This window comes from Macrotis lagotis, chromosome 5 (genome assembly GCF_037893015.1).
Source record: "Macrotis lagotis isolate mMagLag1 chromosome 5, bilby.v1.9.chrom.fasta, whole genome shotgun sequence".
NCBI lineage: Eukaryota > Metazoa > Chordata > Mammalia > Peramelemorphia > Peramelidae > Macrotis > Macrotis lagotis.
In genome coordinates, this window is record NC_133662.1 from 200833583 (window position 1) to 200852309 (window position 18727).

At 35.3% G+C, this 18727-nt stretch overlaps 1 protein-coding gene across 2 annotated transcripts in view; it reads left to right on the forward strand.

Moving 5' to 3' along the window:
* The window catches only part of SLC35A3 (solute carrier family 35 member A3), a 60468-nt gene extending 44873 nt beyond the window's left edge, over window positions 1-15595 (forward strand). Inside the window, exons 7-8 of one of the 2 annotated variants that reach the window (XM_074188255.1) lie at window positions 719-852; window positions 14613-15594. In XM_074188255.1, the coding sequence (XP_074044356.1) occupies window positions 719-852; window positions 14613-14703 (225 nt within the window). In that variant the 3' untranslated portion in view covers window positions 14704-15594. Of the gene's footprint in view, window positions 1-718; window positions 853-14612 lie in introns of both variants that reach the window. The other variant, XM_074188254.1, reaches the window with a different exon arrangement.
* The last annotated feature ends 3132 nt before the right edge of the window (window positions 15596-18727 follow it).

Genomic DNA, 18727 nt, shown 5'->3' on the forward strand with positions numbered 1-18727 from the left:
TCAGTATCACTCATTTTTAGAAACAATCAAGACTCACTGAAGTTCATTGACTTGTCCAATGTATCAAGGATCATATGTGATTGACCTGAAATTTGAACCTGGGTTTTATGTCTCAAATTCTTCCGTTTATTTACTCGCAGCTAATGTTTATATAGTTCTTTAGTTTTTTTTACAAAACTTATCACATGTTATTTTATCTAATCCTGACACCAAACCCATAGGTGCTGTCATAATCTCCATTTTATAGTTGAGGAAACAGAAATTAAAATTCTTTCTCAGGATTGTATGACTAGTGAGACAGGGTGCTGAAGCAGGAGTTCAGTTTCCAGCTTCCAAGGTAGCCCTCCCTCCATTGTGCCCTCTATAGTAATGTGTCATTATTCAGTCTTTAAAATATTTATTGAAAAAGTTTTGAGGGCAGCTAGGTGAGGATGTGAGTTAAAATCTAGCTTTAGACTAGTAATATCAGATATTGTTTGAAACAGATTGTCCAATGTTTGAAATTTTGTTTCCTAAAACGTTTTTTTATTGTAATCTGTTAGGCAATTTAAAATCCTGTAACTGTCCATCCTAAAATTTATGTTGGGTTTAAAAGAAAATGTTGAAGAGAAATTGAAAACTTACATCGGTTGAGAAAGTTCTCTTCAGAGTTGTTAGCAAGAGTGAAATTCCTTGTTAATCCCTGAAAGTAACTTTTTTTTTTTTTTACCTTTTACAGGCACTTGGAGGCCTTGTCATAGCTGCTGTTATTAAGTATGCAGATAATATCTTAAAAGGATTTGCTACGTCTTTGTCTATAATATTATCAACACTAATCTCCTATTTTTGGCTGCAAGATTTTGTTCCAACCAGGTAAATAAATAATTTTTTATCATTTAGATTGGTCTTCCTAGAAAACTGAATATAATTTCCTATTTTAATGATGAAAGGTCAGATGTTAACCCTAACAGTTATAAGTGAATGACGTCAATCAGTAGATATTAGTAAGAGCTTACAGTGTGATCTTCACTACTCTATATTTGTTCAATAAGAAAGAAACATAAAACATTTCCTCTCCCTTCAAGAAAATTACTGTAGTGTATCTATGGACCAGAATGAACACATGTGAAATAAGCAGTTAATTGACAGTCTGTATAGTACTTCCCACTCATTAATGTGGCAGAAATAAATATAAATAGTAAAATCCAGAGTTGGTAGACATATAGTCAAACTAGTAAGCTTCTGCCCCATACATTCCTGAGAGTTCTGTAAATTGGTGCAATGATTTTGGAGGCACTGGATATTATTGTAAATATCAAGTTAGCAAGCATATATCAAGAACTTCCCATGTGCTAGACACTGCTAAGCTTTGCCATTCTAATAGGGAAGACCACAAATAAAAGGAAGAGATGAAAAGCGGGAGATGACAAGGGTAGAGGTCCCTTGCAGAGATTCAATAAAGATCAAAAAATCCAGAGTGTCTAGAAGAATGAACTTCATAAATGAATTACCAAATTGATTATACCTTTTGATATAAAAATTCCACTATTTTGAGGATGTATCCAAAGGAAGTAATTCAAAAAGAGTTAAATATTCCACTTGTGTAAAAACTTGTTCAGCTACTACAGCAAAAAAATTGTAAACAACTCAAATTTCCAACAGGAGGAAAATGACTAAACAAACTAGCGTATTATTTCAATAATATGGTATATTGCTATTAAATGAAAAATATTGAAAATATAAAAGTTATGTAATATGGGTAAAGTAGAACTTGAAAAGTTTGCTAAAAATATGCTTATAACCATAAAGTCTAGTAGAGATTACTTTCTATTTATTGTTTAATGTGTTTTTATCATAAATTGAATTCTACATAAAATAAAAAATTGAAATATAAATTTACCTATACTTTTAAGAATCACTTAAAACTTCAAGATTATATAGTAGTTTTTGAAGTTTGTAAATTTTATTCAAAATTCTAAAGTTACCATTTGATAGCTTTGCTTTTATATTTAGTTAACATTTTTTGAAATAAATATGGATGAATAATCATATGAAAATTTGAGTGTAATGTATTATTAAATTTCTAAAATTATTTTAAATATTTTAGTTCAGTTCACATCCCAGTTTAGCCATTTTAAAATGTCTTCCTTTGTCATTTTACTTATTAATAAAAAATGTTTTAAAAATTCAATTTTTTAAAATTCAAATTTTTAAGATCTTCATAAATTATTTGCTGGTCTTTAATGGAATAATTACATATCTAAAAAGAAATGTTATCAAATAAATTTCTGTTTTTTGAATCATTATTTTATTGACACAAATTTTCATCTGTATTCAAATGGGGGAATTCTGATTCTAGGTCAAAAATTAAGTATTCAACATTTATCACATATTTGAAAGAAACTGATAGTTTTATTATAAAATAGTAATAATCATACCTAATCTTGCATTTAATGGAAGCAACCTAATGCTTTTATTATGGCAGAATATAAACCTGAGTCCTCAGTAAATATTAAAGGACTTACCAGGGTATAAAGACTTAGTTACAGGGCTGATAACCACTTAAATGGTTTTCTTTTTGGACCAGACTGGTTAAATGGTGAGTGAGACTCATCATCAAAGGCTTGACCAAAAAACAGTTATTTTTTTGTCATTACAAAAAAACACCCTTTCCCTCAAGACTTTTGCTAATGAACTTGAAAAGCATCAACAAAATAATTTTTTCCCTTATAAAAAAAATGAAAAAAACCAAAAACAGTTTAGCATGTGATACTGTAACTTGGTTTTAAAATAGGCAGGAGGGTTAGTAGTTACTGATCTCTTTATATGATAGTGAAAACATCATGTTTTCTCCCCCTATGTCAAATATCTTTAAAATTGATCCTGTACTACCCTGAAAAGTTGTCTTAATTCCAGCATAGACTTTCTCTATGTCTACTTTTTTCTGGTCCAGCTATTCTTTCCATCTTTGTTTTCCTTTCTGAAGATGATCTGTAGATTCTTTTAGTGTTTTATTTTCTGTAGTTAGAAATTTTGGGGAGTTTTCTGGGATTTATTGAATTATAGTATTTAGATTTTTTTGATTTATGTTCTTCTGGGAGATTTGTGATTTATAGAGATCATGTATTGGTCTTTTAGCACTAGTTCTTTTTTGCTTCTGTTCTTCCAAATTAGCCTTCATTTAAATACATATTTTTCCTCTAACATTAGTTTGTCCTCTCTCACTTCTTTGGAGACAATCACTACCGTGAATTCAGAGTTTTGATTCTTTTAATTCTGCTAGGTAGGTCATAAAATTTTGCCAATTGTTCCCTTTAATTTCTTTCAAGATTCTAATTTAATCTCTTGATCCATTCAAAAATATCTTGTTATTGTTGTATGCTGTCTAGGGAAGTCAGAGTCCTCTGTGTCATCAGATGTTGGTTTAATTTCCTCTGTCTTGCAATATTTATATAGAGATATTTGCAGTTGTTTAGATAGTTTGGTGGTTATCTTTGCTTTTTGTTCTAATACCTTCTCAGTTGATTTTTCTGCGAGTGTTTTTGGTTTTTGACTTAATTTTCTTCCCCCCAACATCTTTGACAATTCTTGGCTTGTTTACTTTTATATTATGCTCTTGCTCATTTTCTGACATTTTCCCTTTTGATAATGAGTTTGTCCCTAGGAGCTGGATCTCAAAATTGTCTTAGTATCCTCTCACATTGAATGATTGACTTCTTGCCAGCGTCAGTCCCCTATGGGGGCAGAATTGCTTCCAGTCAGATGTCACTCTACTTTCCTTCTAGCTTAGTTGACCCACACATAAATTGGCAATCTTCCCCATTTCCCTCTCTGCTCTTTTGTTCCCTAGTGGAGTGCTGCTGTTCCAAGCAGAGTACACACCTGCCTTCTTAGATCTTATTCCCTTCCTTCCCTCCACAAGTGGGAAAACTGAATTGAGACCTGCTGCCTCTTGCCCCAAAATGATGGAATGAAAACAGGGTCAGGGTGTGCTGGCAGTGTTTGTGGCACAGGCATAGTGGTAAGAAAATTACTAAGTAGATTCCTGAGCAAGACCAGTGGGTCTGGTTATGTGCCCTGAAAGAGTGTGGGGGCTTAAAGGGGGAATGGAGAGACTGCTGTTGTCTTTCTTGTTAAGCTTCTTGGTATTTAGCCTGTGGAGATAGGTGTAATTGCATTAACTCTTACTCAGAATTCCTATTTGGGGGAGTTTTTGAGAATTAATGAAAACTGGAGAAAATGTTTAATTCTCCATCTTATTAGGTCAATCGTTTTTTTTCCTTCATTTTTTTCTTCAGTGTCATTTCTATTTTCTCATGTAGTGCATACTCTTTTTGCATGCAGAAATGACCTCATTCCATCCCCTCTTCTCTAGCAGATTATGTAATCCCTGATCTCTCTTGTACTTCAAATGTTCCACATTACTCGCTGCCTCCCTACTGAATACAAACATACCCATGTCTCTTCCTCTTCTTCAAAAAAAACCCTTACTTGATCCATGCTCTCCTTTCTTCCCCCACCATTTGTCATCCCATGTATCTCCAGCCTTTTGTGGCTTGACTCCTTAAGAAATTCTTCTACAGTAGCTTCCACATCCTTTACTCTCAGTGTCCTCTTTAACTTTTTTGCAGTGTGACTAATCTCCATCCCATCATTCAACTGAAGCTGCTCTCTCATGATTACTGAGTACTTTTAATTGCCAAATCTAATATTCTTTTCTGAGTCATCTTCCTTGTTGACCACTCTGCATCCTTTGACACTATTAAATATGCTCTTCTTCATTGATATTCTGTTCTCTCTAGGTTTTTGTGACCTTCTGGTTCTTCTCTCATCTATCTGAGTGCTCCTTCTCAGTCTCCTTTGCTCAGGCATCATCCAGGTTGTACCCACTAACCATGGGCATCTCCCATGGTTCTGACTTGGGTCCTCTCCTCCCTCTATGCTATTTGATTTGCTGATTTTATCTTATCATGGATTCCATTATCATCCCTATGCTGATGATTTTCAAATTTACTTATCCAGTCCTTTCCTCTCAACTGACCTTCAGTCATAAATCTCTGGCTGCTTGTTAGATATCTCAAACTGGATGTAATGAATTCATTTTAAACTTTAGCCTGTCAAAATTAAAATCATTATCTTTTCCCAAAAATTCTCCTTCCTTCCAAACTTTATTGTTGTTGTTGGGAGGACCCTCCCATTTATTTAGCCTTGAAACCTTGATTCCTCACCAGCTCTTCTCCTCCCTCCTCCCCACCCCAATCTGTTGACAAGACCAATATCTTTAATATTGGCAATAATTTTTTACATGGTGTCTTATTTCTTTCCTCAGACATTGCCCACTATCCTGGGGCAGACCCTCATCACCAATGCCTGAATTATTCTAGTAGCAAGCTGATTGGTCTCCCTGCCAAAATTGAATTCTATGCCAAGATTTCTCAATCTCATTTTTTTCCCTGTTGCTTATTATTTTGTGAAATGGTACTACTCAAATTATTCCTTCCACATTGTGACTTTCTCTGTTGCTGTTTCACTATTTTGCAGGTTAATGTAGAAATTTAATGGGAATTTTCAGGGAGGTTTGCAGAAGTCACAGACAAAATGCAAAGGCAAGCAGATGACACACAAAAAATTATAGTAACTGAGAAATGCATAAAATAAATGTACAGTATAGTGGATGTGTAAGGGATAACTGTATTTCCCCCTTCTTCATCTCTATGCTACATATATATGTGTGTGTGTGTGTGTGTGTGTGTGTGTGTGTGTGTGTGTATATATATATATATATATATAGGCACTGGGGTTAAGTGGCTTGCCCAAGGCCACACAGCTAGGTAAATATTAAGTGTCTCAGGCACTGGTGCTTTATCCACTGTGCCACCTAGCCACCCCTACCAAAATATTTTTAACCTAGAAATGAATGAATAAGTCATTGAATCAATTTAAAAGTACTCAATATGTGTAAAACACTTTACCAAATTCTAGGGATACAAATAGAAAAGTAATAAAGTCAGGTTCTTTTGTCAAGGAGCCCACATTCTAATTAGGAGAGAATGCATATTGAAGATTTCAACTACAAGACAGATGGAACCCAGTAATTCTTATGGTATAGAGTAGCAAATAGATTGTAGCATATCTTCTTTAGTATTGTTCCCATTGATTAAACTATCCTACATTTGAGCCAAGGACTTAGGTTGAGAATTTTCTGGATCTTCAGTAACTTTTGGCTGTTGAGGAAATAGGGGATGCCATATTTACATAGCAATTACAAGCTGGAAATGAGTTCATTCAAAGAATTGCTTCTCTGAACCATACCTTTAAGACCTGGGCCAGAAGTAGGGTTGGTGAACTGGGGGACACTACTATTTCCAGGGTTCTTGGGCTTAGCTGTCTATCCTTGGTATTCAGTGATACTGATGTTATGGTATCTTTAGAGTTAAGGCAGAAAGTAGAACAGGTGTTCTGGAGCTGAGATAAATGATGATTTCTCTCATATTAAAAGCCAATTACTATTGGGAATAACTGAGATTTTTTTTTCCCAACCTTCCTATTTCATTCTCTACCAGGTCAAATTCAGTTTCTGAAGAATGGGGCTGATAATGAGATTGGGTTTAACATTCTCCTCAATCTTGTTCAGACCTCCCCCAACTGGGGAAGCTTAGTTTCTATTAAAGAGAGGTGAATTCTGGCCCATTTTGTTCTATTCAAGCTTGGGGAGGGGAGGGGGAGGGGAGGGGAGGGAGATCCTCCTAGATTTCCAGTCAAATTCTCCACTCTGCCTAGGGTTTATGAGCATCTAGAGACCTCTAAGAGGGGAGAGGTCTTTTGGTTTAAGAGAGACAGTCAAATGAAATCCTTATATTTTTAAAAATTAATTTATTTTTAATTTTTTGGAATAAAACAAGAATTTCCATAGTATAATAAAAAAGATCATTACACATAAAACTGCAAATGTACTATGCATAACTTGCTGTTCCTTTCAAATATACAATGAAATTATCACGTAAATTTCTTTCTTTTCTTTTTCTCTCCACTCCCAAGATGATTATCATTATACACAAGTAGGTGTGTGTGTGTGTGTGTGTGTGTGTGTGTGTGTGTGTGTGTGTGTGTCTGTAACTATATTTAAACATATGTATATACACATATATATGCAAAGTTATTTATAAGTTCTATTTATTAGGTTTTTTCTAGATATAGATAGTGTCTTTCTTCATACATCCTCTGTAGTTAATTTGAGGGTTTTTAAAAATTTTTTTAATTTTATTTTTATTCTCATTTTGTACAAATGTTTTTTTTACATTAATAAAATATTCTTGTTTAAGAGTAAACGAAATACCCCCTCCCCCATGAATATAAACTTGCTTGAGCGATAAAGTAAAGGGAGAGAAAAAAAATTAAAATAAAAAAATAGTACTAATTGTAGGTATGGCCAGGTGGCGCAATGGACAAAGCACCAGCCCTGGAGCCACGAGCACCTGAGCTCACATCCAGCCCTGTAGACGCAACAGTCACCCAGCCGTGTGACATGCAAGCCACCTGATCCCCACTGCCCAGCAAAAACCAAAAAGAAGAAAAAGAAAGACAAAAAAAAAAATAAAATAGTAATAATAGTAGGGGTGGCTGGGTGGCAGACAGAGCATTGGCCCTTGAGCCAGGAGCACCCAGGTCCAAATCCGGCCTCAGACACCCAAAGATCACCCTGCTATGTGGCCCCAGGCAGGCCACCCAGCCCCATTTGCCCTGCACCCTCCACCAAATAATAATAATAATAAAAAATGTGCTTCAGTCTTTGTTCTAACACCAACAACTCTGTCATGGGTGGATCACATTCTTTATGGTAAGACCATCGCAAAAGTTACTTCCATATTTTTTCAACGTTGCCATTGCTGATTGCAACTCCCTCCTTTCTTATTTCTCCACTACCATGTACTATATTTTCTCTCTCCTTTCACTGACTCTGCTATAGGATAGCTGAGTGGCGCAGCAGACAGATCCCTGGTCCTGGAGCCAAGAGGCCCTGAGCCCCCATACCACCCCTTAGTCCTAGAATCCACCTGGCCCTATGGTCCTGGACAGGCCTTCCAATCCCAGCCCCTTGCAAGAAGTAAAAAAGAAAATGTGTTATATCTGACCACTCTCCCCCCATGGTCCATCCTCTCCTCCTTTATTCACATCCCCATCCCTTCCCCCTGCTCCCCCCTCCTTCTTACTTCAGATGTCTATACCCCATTGAGCATATATGCTGTTTCCTCTCCTAGCCACCTCTGATGAGAGCAAAGGTTCCCTTATTCCCCCTTGCCTCTCTCCTTACATATCATTGTAATAGCTCATTGTAATAAAGAAGTCTTATTATATGAAATATCTTGGCCTATTCCCCCCTCTCCTTGTTCTTTCTTCCATTACATTTCCCTTTTTTTCTATTGACTCCATTTTTATACCATATTTTATCTTCGAATTCAGCTTTCTCCTGTGCTTCAACTATAAAAGCTCCCTCTACCTGCCCTATTAGCTAAGAAGGTTCATATGAGTATTATCAGTGTCATTTTTCTATGCAGGAATACATGCAGTTCATCATCATTAAGTCCCTCATATTTCCCCCCTCTCCTCCAATCTCCATGCTTCACCTGAGTCCTGTATCTGAAGATCAAACCTTTTGTTCAGCTCTGGCCATTCCAAAAGGAACATTTGAAATTCCCCTGGTTCATTGAAAATCCATCTTTTTCCCTGGAAGAGGACATTCAGCCTTGCTGGGTAGTTCATTCTTGGCTGCATTCTAAGCTTTTTTGCCTTCCAGTATATTATATTCCAAGCCCTACAAGCTTCCGATGAAGTTGCTGCTAAGTCCTGTGTGATCCTGACTGCAGCTCCACGATATTTGAACTGTGTCCTTCTGGCTGCTTGTAATATTTTCTTTTTGACTTGGGAGTTCTGGAACTTGGCTATAATATTCCTAGGGGTTGGTTTTTTGGGATCTCTTTCTCGAGGGGGTCAGTGGATTCTCTCCATTTCTATTTTGCCCTCTGCTTCTAGAATATCAGGGCAATTTTCCTGTAGTAATTCTTTGAAAATGATGTCAAGGTTCTTTTCCTGATCATGACTTTCAGGTATTCCAATAATTTTTAAATTATCTTTCCTAAGTCTGTTTTCCATATCAGTTGTTTTTTCAGTGAGATGTTTCACATTTTCTTCTAATTTTTCATTTTTTTGGTTTTGAAGTATTGAGTCCTGATTTCTCATAAATTCAACAATATCCCTGAGTTCTCTTCTTTGTCTGAAGGATTTGTTCTCCTCAGAGAGTTTTCTTGTCTCTTTTTCCATCTGGCCAATTTTGCTTTTTAAAGCATTCTTCTAGATAACTTTTTGAACTGTTTTATCCATTTGACCTAAGCTGGTTTTTAGCATGCTATTTTATTCAGCATTTTTTTGGATTTCCTTGACTAAGCTGCTGACTTCATTTTCATGTTTTTCCTGCATCTCTCCTTTCTTTTCCCAGTTTTTCTTCTAACTCCCTCATTTGATTTTCAAAGTCTTTTTTGAGCTCTGTCATAGCTTGATCCCTTTTTCTGTTTTTCTTGGAGTCTTTAGATGCTGGAGCTTGTGCTTCCTCATCTTCAGACTGAGTATGTTGATCCTTTTTGGGATCATACATAATGTATTTCTCAATGGTGTTCCTCTTTTTTCTCTGCTTGCTCATTTTCCCAGCCTGGGCCTCGTTTTGGGGTGCTTCCTGAGCTTTGGGGGCACTCCCATAAGTGTCTCAATGTGTGAGGCTCTGTCCTCCCTCCTGGTCTGTGAATGACCATAAGCCCCCCTCTCTGCCACAGGGCTGAGGTGGAGGGGGCCCTGCTGTTCTATGGGGGGGCCTAGACTGCAATCAGGATCTGAATGTGTTCAGAGCCCCAGAGTCCTGTTCCAGGGGCAGAGGACCTAGCTCACAGTCTCTCTTCACTCCCCTCCCTCAGCTCAATGGGTTCATACCCTGGAGGCTCCTGCTTATGGGTTCCACCTGCTTCTGTTCCTGGACCTGGGCTGCAGAAAGACCAAGCTGCTCCCTGTGTGCCCTGAGGGCTGGGCTCCATGTGCTCGCTCTGGCAGAGGTCCCCAGCTGTTCCCCTACTTTGTGCCCGGTGCTCCCCAGGGTGTAGCTCAGGAGACTCCCCTGCTGCTGTGAGCTGGGGCTGCCTCCGGAAGGCTGAAGTTCTTTTGCTCTGGCAGGCCGCCCCTCCAACCCCGGGGAGCAGGGCCTTTCTGCTCTTCTCCAGGTTACTTTGAGTAGGAGAACTGCCTCTATGGGTCCCTTTGTGGGGTCTGTCTCGAAAGTTTAGTTAGTTAGAGTCCTTAGTTTAGAAGTTTTATCAGAGAGCGCCTAAGACTCGATCCTTTCTTGTCGCCATCTTGGCTCTGCCCCCTAATTTGAGTTTTTATAATTGTCAGAATATTTACTGTCTTATTTTTTTTGTTTCAGAAAGCAGTGGGGTTAAATGACTTGCTCAAGGGCACACAGCTAGAAAGTATCAAGTGTCTGAGGTCAAATTTGAACTCAGATCCTTCTGACTCCAGGACTGGTACTCTATTTGCTGGCACCACCCAGATGTCCCTCAGCAATCTCTTAAAACAGTATTGCTGTTATTATACCCAATGTTCTCTTGATTCTGATCATTTTACTCTTCAGTATTTCATGCAAGTCTTTCCTTGCTTTGCTAAAATCATTGATCTCAACCTTTCTTATAGCACAGCCATAGTTCATCACATTCATATACCACAACTTGTTCAGTCATCCCTAGTTGATGGGTATTCCCCCAATGTCCTCTTTTTGCCTCCACAGAGAGCTGTTAATAGCATTTTAGAACACACAGGTTCTTTTCCTCTTTTCCCTCTCTTCTTTGGACACAAACTAGGTGGTGATACTAATGGGTCAAAGGGTAGAGGCAGGTTAATACCTCTGCACATAATGCCACCACTATGACTCAGGGTCTCCTCTAACATTTGTCCTTTTCCCCCTTATTTCATTTTAGCTAGTCTGGTAGGTGTAAACTGATATCTCAGGGTTGTTTTAATTGGCTAATCAATAATGATTTAGAGCATTTTCTCATGTCTATAAATTGTTTTGATTTTATTATCCTTTGACTGTTTATCCATTGGGGAATGACTTGTGTTCTTAAAAGTTTGACAAAGTTCTTTATATTCAGGATTTAGGGGGAAAAAATGTTCAGTCTCCCTACTCCTGTACTGCTGTTCTCTGGGAACTTTGTGCAGCAATTTTTACTTTAAAGACTCTTTCTTTGTATATTTTCATGAAATGAGGAAGTGAATAAACACCCTCTTATTGCATCTTCTGTCCTGAGATACTCTTAAGCAGTCAGGATGGCCCCTAAAAATCACCACCTCTCATATCCTGATGTTCCTAAATATTGTAAAAAAAATTGCAATTGATTGGTTCTACTTGTAATTGCCCCTATGAGGTTGCAGTGGGAGAAGAAATATTCCTGGGAAGGGAGTATACTCATTTCTTTCCCTTTCAGTCTTATGGTGACCTTTGGTCCTGATACTCCTTAGGCTACTACATCTTTCTCAGCTCTCTCCCTTGGAAACTACTTCATCATTTATTTCTTTTAACTAACAGGGCTAGAAGGAAGGCTGGATATTTTTCTTTCTTCCCTTTTCCATTTTTAGATCATTCTTTTTTATTGTTTCAATTTTTAAGGTCCTATAGTTCAGTACATCAGTTATTTATTGAGCTTCAGGTTACTTGAACTTCCTCAGTGTCTTTAGTAGATTATCTTCTTAACAGAACATCAGCTCTCTGTTGTTTTGGGCAGTTTTGTGCCTTTATATCCCCAGTGCCTAGTTACATATCAGGCCTTTAATAAATATTTGTTGAATTCTAAAAATTGACTCATTATCTTCATATCCTTATATCTTGCTGGCATTACAGAGGATGTCACAGTTCACATTGAAGAAACTACTAACGTCATCTCTCAAAATTGTACCACTCCCTCAGATCTAGAACTCTGAATTTCATTTCCCAAACATAGCCTTCAGTCCTTTCACCTTTTATCCTTTCTCATTCACATACAACCTGCTCTAAGACCTTATTCTACCCCATATCTCCCAATCTATTGGGAGTTCTGGTTTCACTGGCCTCCAGAATCCAACTTTGACTGCATACTATGTATGTCATTTTAATGTTTCACTAATTGATACACTTATCCATTCACCTTCTATTCCTCATGTGTGAATCCTTTTAGACTTGCTTCAGAGCTGCTGAGCATCCTTGAAGAATATCATGAAACTGAGAGTACCTCACCCACCATAAGTTTGGTTTAGTAAAAATGTGAAGGGAAATAGGAAATTAGATTATGTGAAGACTCTTAATTGCCTGACCAAGAAATTGTTTCTTTCTATGAGCATTGAAGGCTCATTTAAAATTTTTGAATAGGAATGACCTATTCAGGCCTTGAAGAAGTTATATGTATCTAATGCCTCCTCTTCACAATTTCCTTTTGTATCTTTCATACTTTTCAATCCATATTTTGACCTTGGCACTTAAATAAAATTATGCTTTCAAAAGTTCCAAATGGCCTGTGAATTCCAGCTGTGAGCTAATGTTTTTAAATGGTTGAAAAAAATTTAAATGAGAATATTTTATGACATATCAAAATCATGGAATTCAAATTTTGATGTCCATAAAAGTTTTTATTAGAACATAGTTATGCTTCTACATTTAAGTATTGTCTATGGCAGTTTTTGCCATAGAGTTGAATAGTTGTGACAGGTCTTTTCATTACTTTGCACTGCTATTTGACACACTACCAATCCCAGTGATACAGTAAAAACTCAACATTGTTTCTTTGATGTATGTGGTGCTGTATTGTGACTTTTTTTGTTGTTTTTGCAAAGCAATGGGGTAAGTGACTTGCCTAAGGTCACACAGCTGAGTAAGTATTAAGTGTCTGGGGCCCATTTTGAACTCAGGTCATTCTGACTCCAGGGCCGTTATTATTTCCACTGCACCACCTAAATATCCCCTGTGACTTTTTTTATTTTTTATTTTTTTTTTTAGTTTCTGCAAGGCAAATGGGGTTAAGTGGCTTGCCCAAGGCCACACAGATAGGTAATTATTAAGTGTCTGAGACCAGATTTGAACTCAGGTAGTCCTGACTCCAGGTCTGGTGCACTATCCTCTGTGCCACCTAGCTGTTTCTCCCCCCCCCCCCCATGACTTTTTAAATTACCTTTACCTACTTATCCTATCAAAACAAAAAGGGGGGAAAAAGTTTTATTTTTGAATTTATGTCCTAAATTGAAATTTTTCTGAATAAGAATTTTCCCGAACTATTCTTTTTTTTTTTTTTTTAATATTTTATTGGGGGCAGCTAGGTGTTGGCAGTGGATAGAGCACCAGCCCTGGAGTCAGGAGGACCTGAGTTCAAGTCTGGCCTTGGAGTCAGGATGACTGGAATTTGAATCCAGCCTCAGACAGTTGACACTTACTAGCTGTGTGACCTTGGGCAAGTCACTTAATCCTGATTGCCTTGCATCCAGGGCCATCTCTAGTCGTCCTGATTTCTAGCCACTGGATCCAGATGGCTCGGGAGCAGAAAGCGAGGCAGGTGACTTAGCATAGCCCCCTTAACTCAAACCTAATTCATGTGCTTGTCATAGCATCACCTCTCATGATGTCAAGGATTTTTTTTTGAAAACAAGACAACCATTATGTCAACTTAGTATCCTCTATGTCCCGACCCCCTTGATTTCCCCTTCCTGAGAGCCATCCTATGTGACAGTTTGGGGTTTTTTTGAGTTTTTTAAGAGAGGAAAAAAATCAGCTTAATTGCTCAGTCTATTGAGAAAGTCTAAAAACATGTGTAATAGGCAATACCTATGGATCTCTCTCATCTCTACTCAGGAATAGTTTGGGGATGTCTTTTCCTATCTCTTTATTCCTATTCTCTTTATAATTTTAACCCTGACTTTTGATATTTTTGTGTATTCTACTTTTCATCTACATTATTACAGTCACTGCATATTGTTTTCTTGGCTCTGTTTACTTCACTTTGTATCAGTTTATAGATATTTTTCTCTATATTCATCACAAGAGTACAAATATGCCTGTTATTCCTTACCCTGTTACATGAGTGATCTAACATCTTTAAATCAACAATCTAATATCCACCTATACCTCAAAATTCAGATTTAGAACTTTTATTTTTAAATAAAATGAATGCTATAAAAACAAGGGTTATCAATAAAAAGAAAAAGAGGATGCTTAACGAAATTCACACCAACAGAGAAGCACACAATAGATCACCAAACTCATCATATCTTTGAAATTAGCTCCTATTCATAGCACACATTCACTATTACCTAATTTTTTTCTGCTCTTTGTACAAGTGTTTTCTTTTTTTCCCTCTTCCTGATTTTAAAACAATAAAGAGTAGAACTTTGGTGGTAAGTTATTTACTTCTTTTCCTTACAGACTAAAGATGTTGATGAGAGGCATAAAGTAATTTTTAAATGCTTTGCTATTGGAGGAAAATTCTAAGTAATGCTGTTCTTTTTTTAATTTAAAGAGGAAAAATTATTTTTATATAGCTAATTTATTTTTTCTCTCTCTCTTTTTTTCTATTTAGTGTCTTTTTTCTTGGAGCCATCCTCGTAATAGCAGCTACTTTCCTATATGGCTATGATCCCAAACCTGCAGGAAATCCTACTAGGGCCTAGTTATTTTCTGATACTTGTGTCTCAGGATTTTTCAAGTATTAAGATCCTCAAGCATCATTCATACACGGAGGATGCCAGCATAAATTCTGTGAGAGATCATCAAACTGAGGCTGATCGTGATTGTTTATTTGAAGTCACAAAAGTTTCAAAACCATAAGAACTTGTTACAGGTGGAAATAAAATATCTAGTACATCCAAAATTAAAAACTTGAAAGAAACTATATTTCCAGTGACTAAAATCAGGAATGTTTACAACTTGAACTCTGAAGTTAATGAAAAAGGTTTTTACAATTTTTTGATTGCTGCAGAAATGTCCTATGCACTCTTCGCAAGAGCACATGACATTTGTCAGATATAAATTTTTGCAAATCGAATCTATTTAATCTTAGTAAATGTTTTTAATTTGCTACATATGTATAGATAGATTACACTGAATATGTCATTATTCTGTAATTAAGATTATAATTAGCTATTTCTTATTAAAGCTGTGAAGAAATTGAAGTATGATTTGAAAAATTTTTTCACATATCCAAGATTTTTATATTTATAAAAGGATTACTAAACAAATCTGAATTCTGTTATTTGTTGCGCTCTATAAAATTGATAATATTATAGGTCTGATTTAAGGAGACAATTTATATGTAAATTCTCTGTTTTGGGACACACACACACACACACACAAAACCAAATACAAGATAAAGGTGGACTTTCAGTTTTGGTTTCTTTTTATTTTTCTTATAATTTTTGATCATTAATTTTACTTTAATGACAATTGAATCACACACAAATTAAATTTAAAGTTAATGTAACTGAAGATGAAGTAAATACTTAAAATATGTAATTGTTTATAAAAATATATAATTGTCTATATCCATTCCATTTGTAGTCTTTATGGACTATCATGTGTATGTATATATATATATATGTATATATATGTATATATATATATATATATTCTATCTTATTGAAGTAAATTCAGTCTATAAAAACTTATATAAGGCTGTAACAGTAAAAATCATTTTTAGTTTGATTATTGCTAGGTTGGCATAAAAATAACTTCTGGAACCATTTTAGATGGCCATTGTAGTTGGAAATGGTGTAATGAGTTTAAATTCAGGGTTCTCATACTAAATTTGTAACACATCACACCCCCCCCACCATCCCACCCCACCCCACCCCTTTCTAGAAGTGCCCTTTCAGGGGATATGGCTTTTATAAGGCTCTGTCTGAACACTGCCCAAGACCTCTTGGACAGGAGCTGGAATCTGTTTCTTTAACCATGTTTGTGCTCACACATTCATGTATACATATATACAAACACATAAAATTAGTTTTTGTATATAGAAGAGGTATATGTATATTTATTGTTTATATACATATATATACATATAAAATTGTGTATATATAACTACACAATACCTGCTTTAAAATAATACCTTTCTATAATATGTTCTTAGGAACAGTGAAGTGAAGTATTTTATGTTGTAAGCCTTTTAATAATTTTTAATGATTCTGAAATGTCATAAATGACTAGTGAAAAATTTTCTAAAATTATGTTAGGTTAATTCAGTTGAGAATTAATATTCTAGCTTATTCTTTCTATATAATGTACTTTAAAACACATAAAATTCTAATGTTACTCAAACTCAAATTCAGTGGTCACCTATTCTGGATAGGGTTTTAAAAAAAAGAAGTTATGTGCATAAATTTATGGTTGTCTTATTACTTAAGACCACCACTGAGTCAATCTACTGTTAGGTTCTTTTAAAACACCTAGGATCCTCCTGTGACAATAAATCAGGAGTTTATTCCTACCTCTTCAGTCCAAGGTTTCAATTCCTTGAAAATGGGTTTCAGTTACAAAACAATTGAGTGTCTTTGTAGTAAACATTACAAACTAGCCCTTGTTAGAATTCCTGGGCACATTATAGCTTTCACTAGCCCCTTTGAGAGTTGTTAAACTGTTAACAATTTGCAGTATATTCTAAGTGTTACAAAATTCTAGCCAAATTGAAATCCAAATCCTTGTGTTACATAGGAACTTTACTGCACAAAATTCCAGGCTCAAGTTTACTTCTCAAATATTGGCTAGGTATCTAAATAGTAATTCAGAATACTTACTTAGCCAGGTGATGCTGAATGACTTGTCTCTTATTTTAATTCTTTGAAAAAATAATATTGGCATGTGATTAGTATCCCAGTGACTAAAACTTTAAAATTATTCAAGTATTCAAGCAAGTATATCAAAACAGGCTAGTTTCTGGAAATAAACAAATACTATTATTCAGAGCAGTATAGAATATAGCAGAAAGAGGCTACCTGAGTTTTAATCCACCTATGCCACTAATTCACTTTATGACCTTGGGCAGATTACTTCTCTAGGCATTGGCTTTGTTACCTGTCAAATAAGAGTATTGAATTACGAGATTCTTTCCAACTCTAATATTCTATGATCAGTGACATTTATTTTCAAAAGTAATTGTTTTATGAACAGATAATTTTTGCTTTACATTTCTAGTAATTAAGAAAATGTTCTTGGATTGTAGAGTATAATTTATACTTTGGGTTCATAGGGAAATATAATAGAATGCAAAATTTGAAAAGGATCATTGGAGTTATAAGGTTGGCTTTTACCAACAGCTAATGATGACATTTCATGGCAATGTTTTTTCAGTCAGTTGACAGTAACCTTCAAAGTCTTGTCTATTAGCCATGTATATAAAAATTAGTGATTCCATTGCTAATATAGGTTATGATACCTATAAAATTCTAGTATTCTAAAAAATTTAGACTTTTTTCATCTCTCCACTACTTTATTCACTGAAAATAAACCATTTTGTAGGGAAATGTGCCAATAGATAGCTCTATGATTGTCTATTGTGTCCAATTTAAAGTTGGATGAAAAGTTTTAAATATAAAGACTAGGTTTACAACAGAACAAAAATAATTAAAGTATTTTAGGAGTACCATAGATGTGAATATTGAATGTTTCTTTTATGTTAAAATCTGTAATGCCAAGAGAAATAAGCATTTCTAGTTTATCCTATTGGGGGAATCTTGTAAGCCAGTTTAGTTAGGATCTGGACGACACAAGGGAAAAAGAATCTGTAAATCCTAAGTCTGCCCCTACTATTTAAGAAATTGTGCTATAGTAAGGTTAGGATATGATTCTAAACTGATGAGCCTTTCAGACAAAGGAGTTTTCTGAGACTTAAAAAATATTACTGTATTTGCTTTCAATGTGGGTAGTGTTTTTAAGAAATGAGATTTATTTTTGTCTTCAGTCATCTGTTAATTTAAATTTTCATTGTCATGACAGTATTTATTTATATCATGAATATGTGCTTTTCAATAGAAAAGCCTTTTAGAAGTTGTTTTTGCTAAGTTTGTAAGTCACCTTAAGAACCTCCAAAATGTAGCATATTTAATAATAAATATAGGACCAAATGAAGCACCTTTTATAAATCATGGTCCTGTGTGCCTTGCTTACCAAATACCTGACTTTTTGGAGTTTGTTACTGTAATTCACAATTATGGATACATGAGATATCAGGAATTTTTTAAATAGTTATTTCTCAATTGATTTTTAAAAAAATCTGTATCTATAAAGTATTCCTCAAATCTATTTTATGATACAGGAAATTGTGTTGTGCAGGTAATTGATAACCAATATATGTTTGAGTAAAGTGCAACACTATTTACTCATCATTGAGCATTTTGAAACTTTAAAAATAATGAGTACCAACCAGATTACTATTATAGTTCCTTGTCTTATTATACTGCATTTTTTTTGCTCTTTACAATTTGGATCTTTTGTTGTATTGTCATGTTTTATTTGCTTATATACCTTTTGGTTTCGGGAACAATATGTAATTTTGTATATTTAAATTTTTATGGATGAAATTCAAAAATTGTATAATTAGTCTTTTATGTCATGTTTTTGATTGATGAATATTTCAAATTTTTTCAATATCTAATTATCACCTATTTCTTAATGAGTTTTATTGGAATGTAGTCATAATTT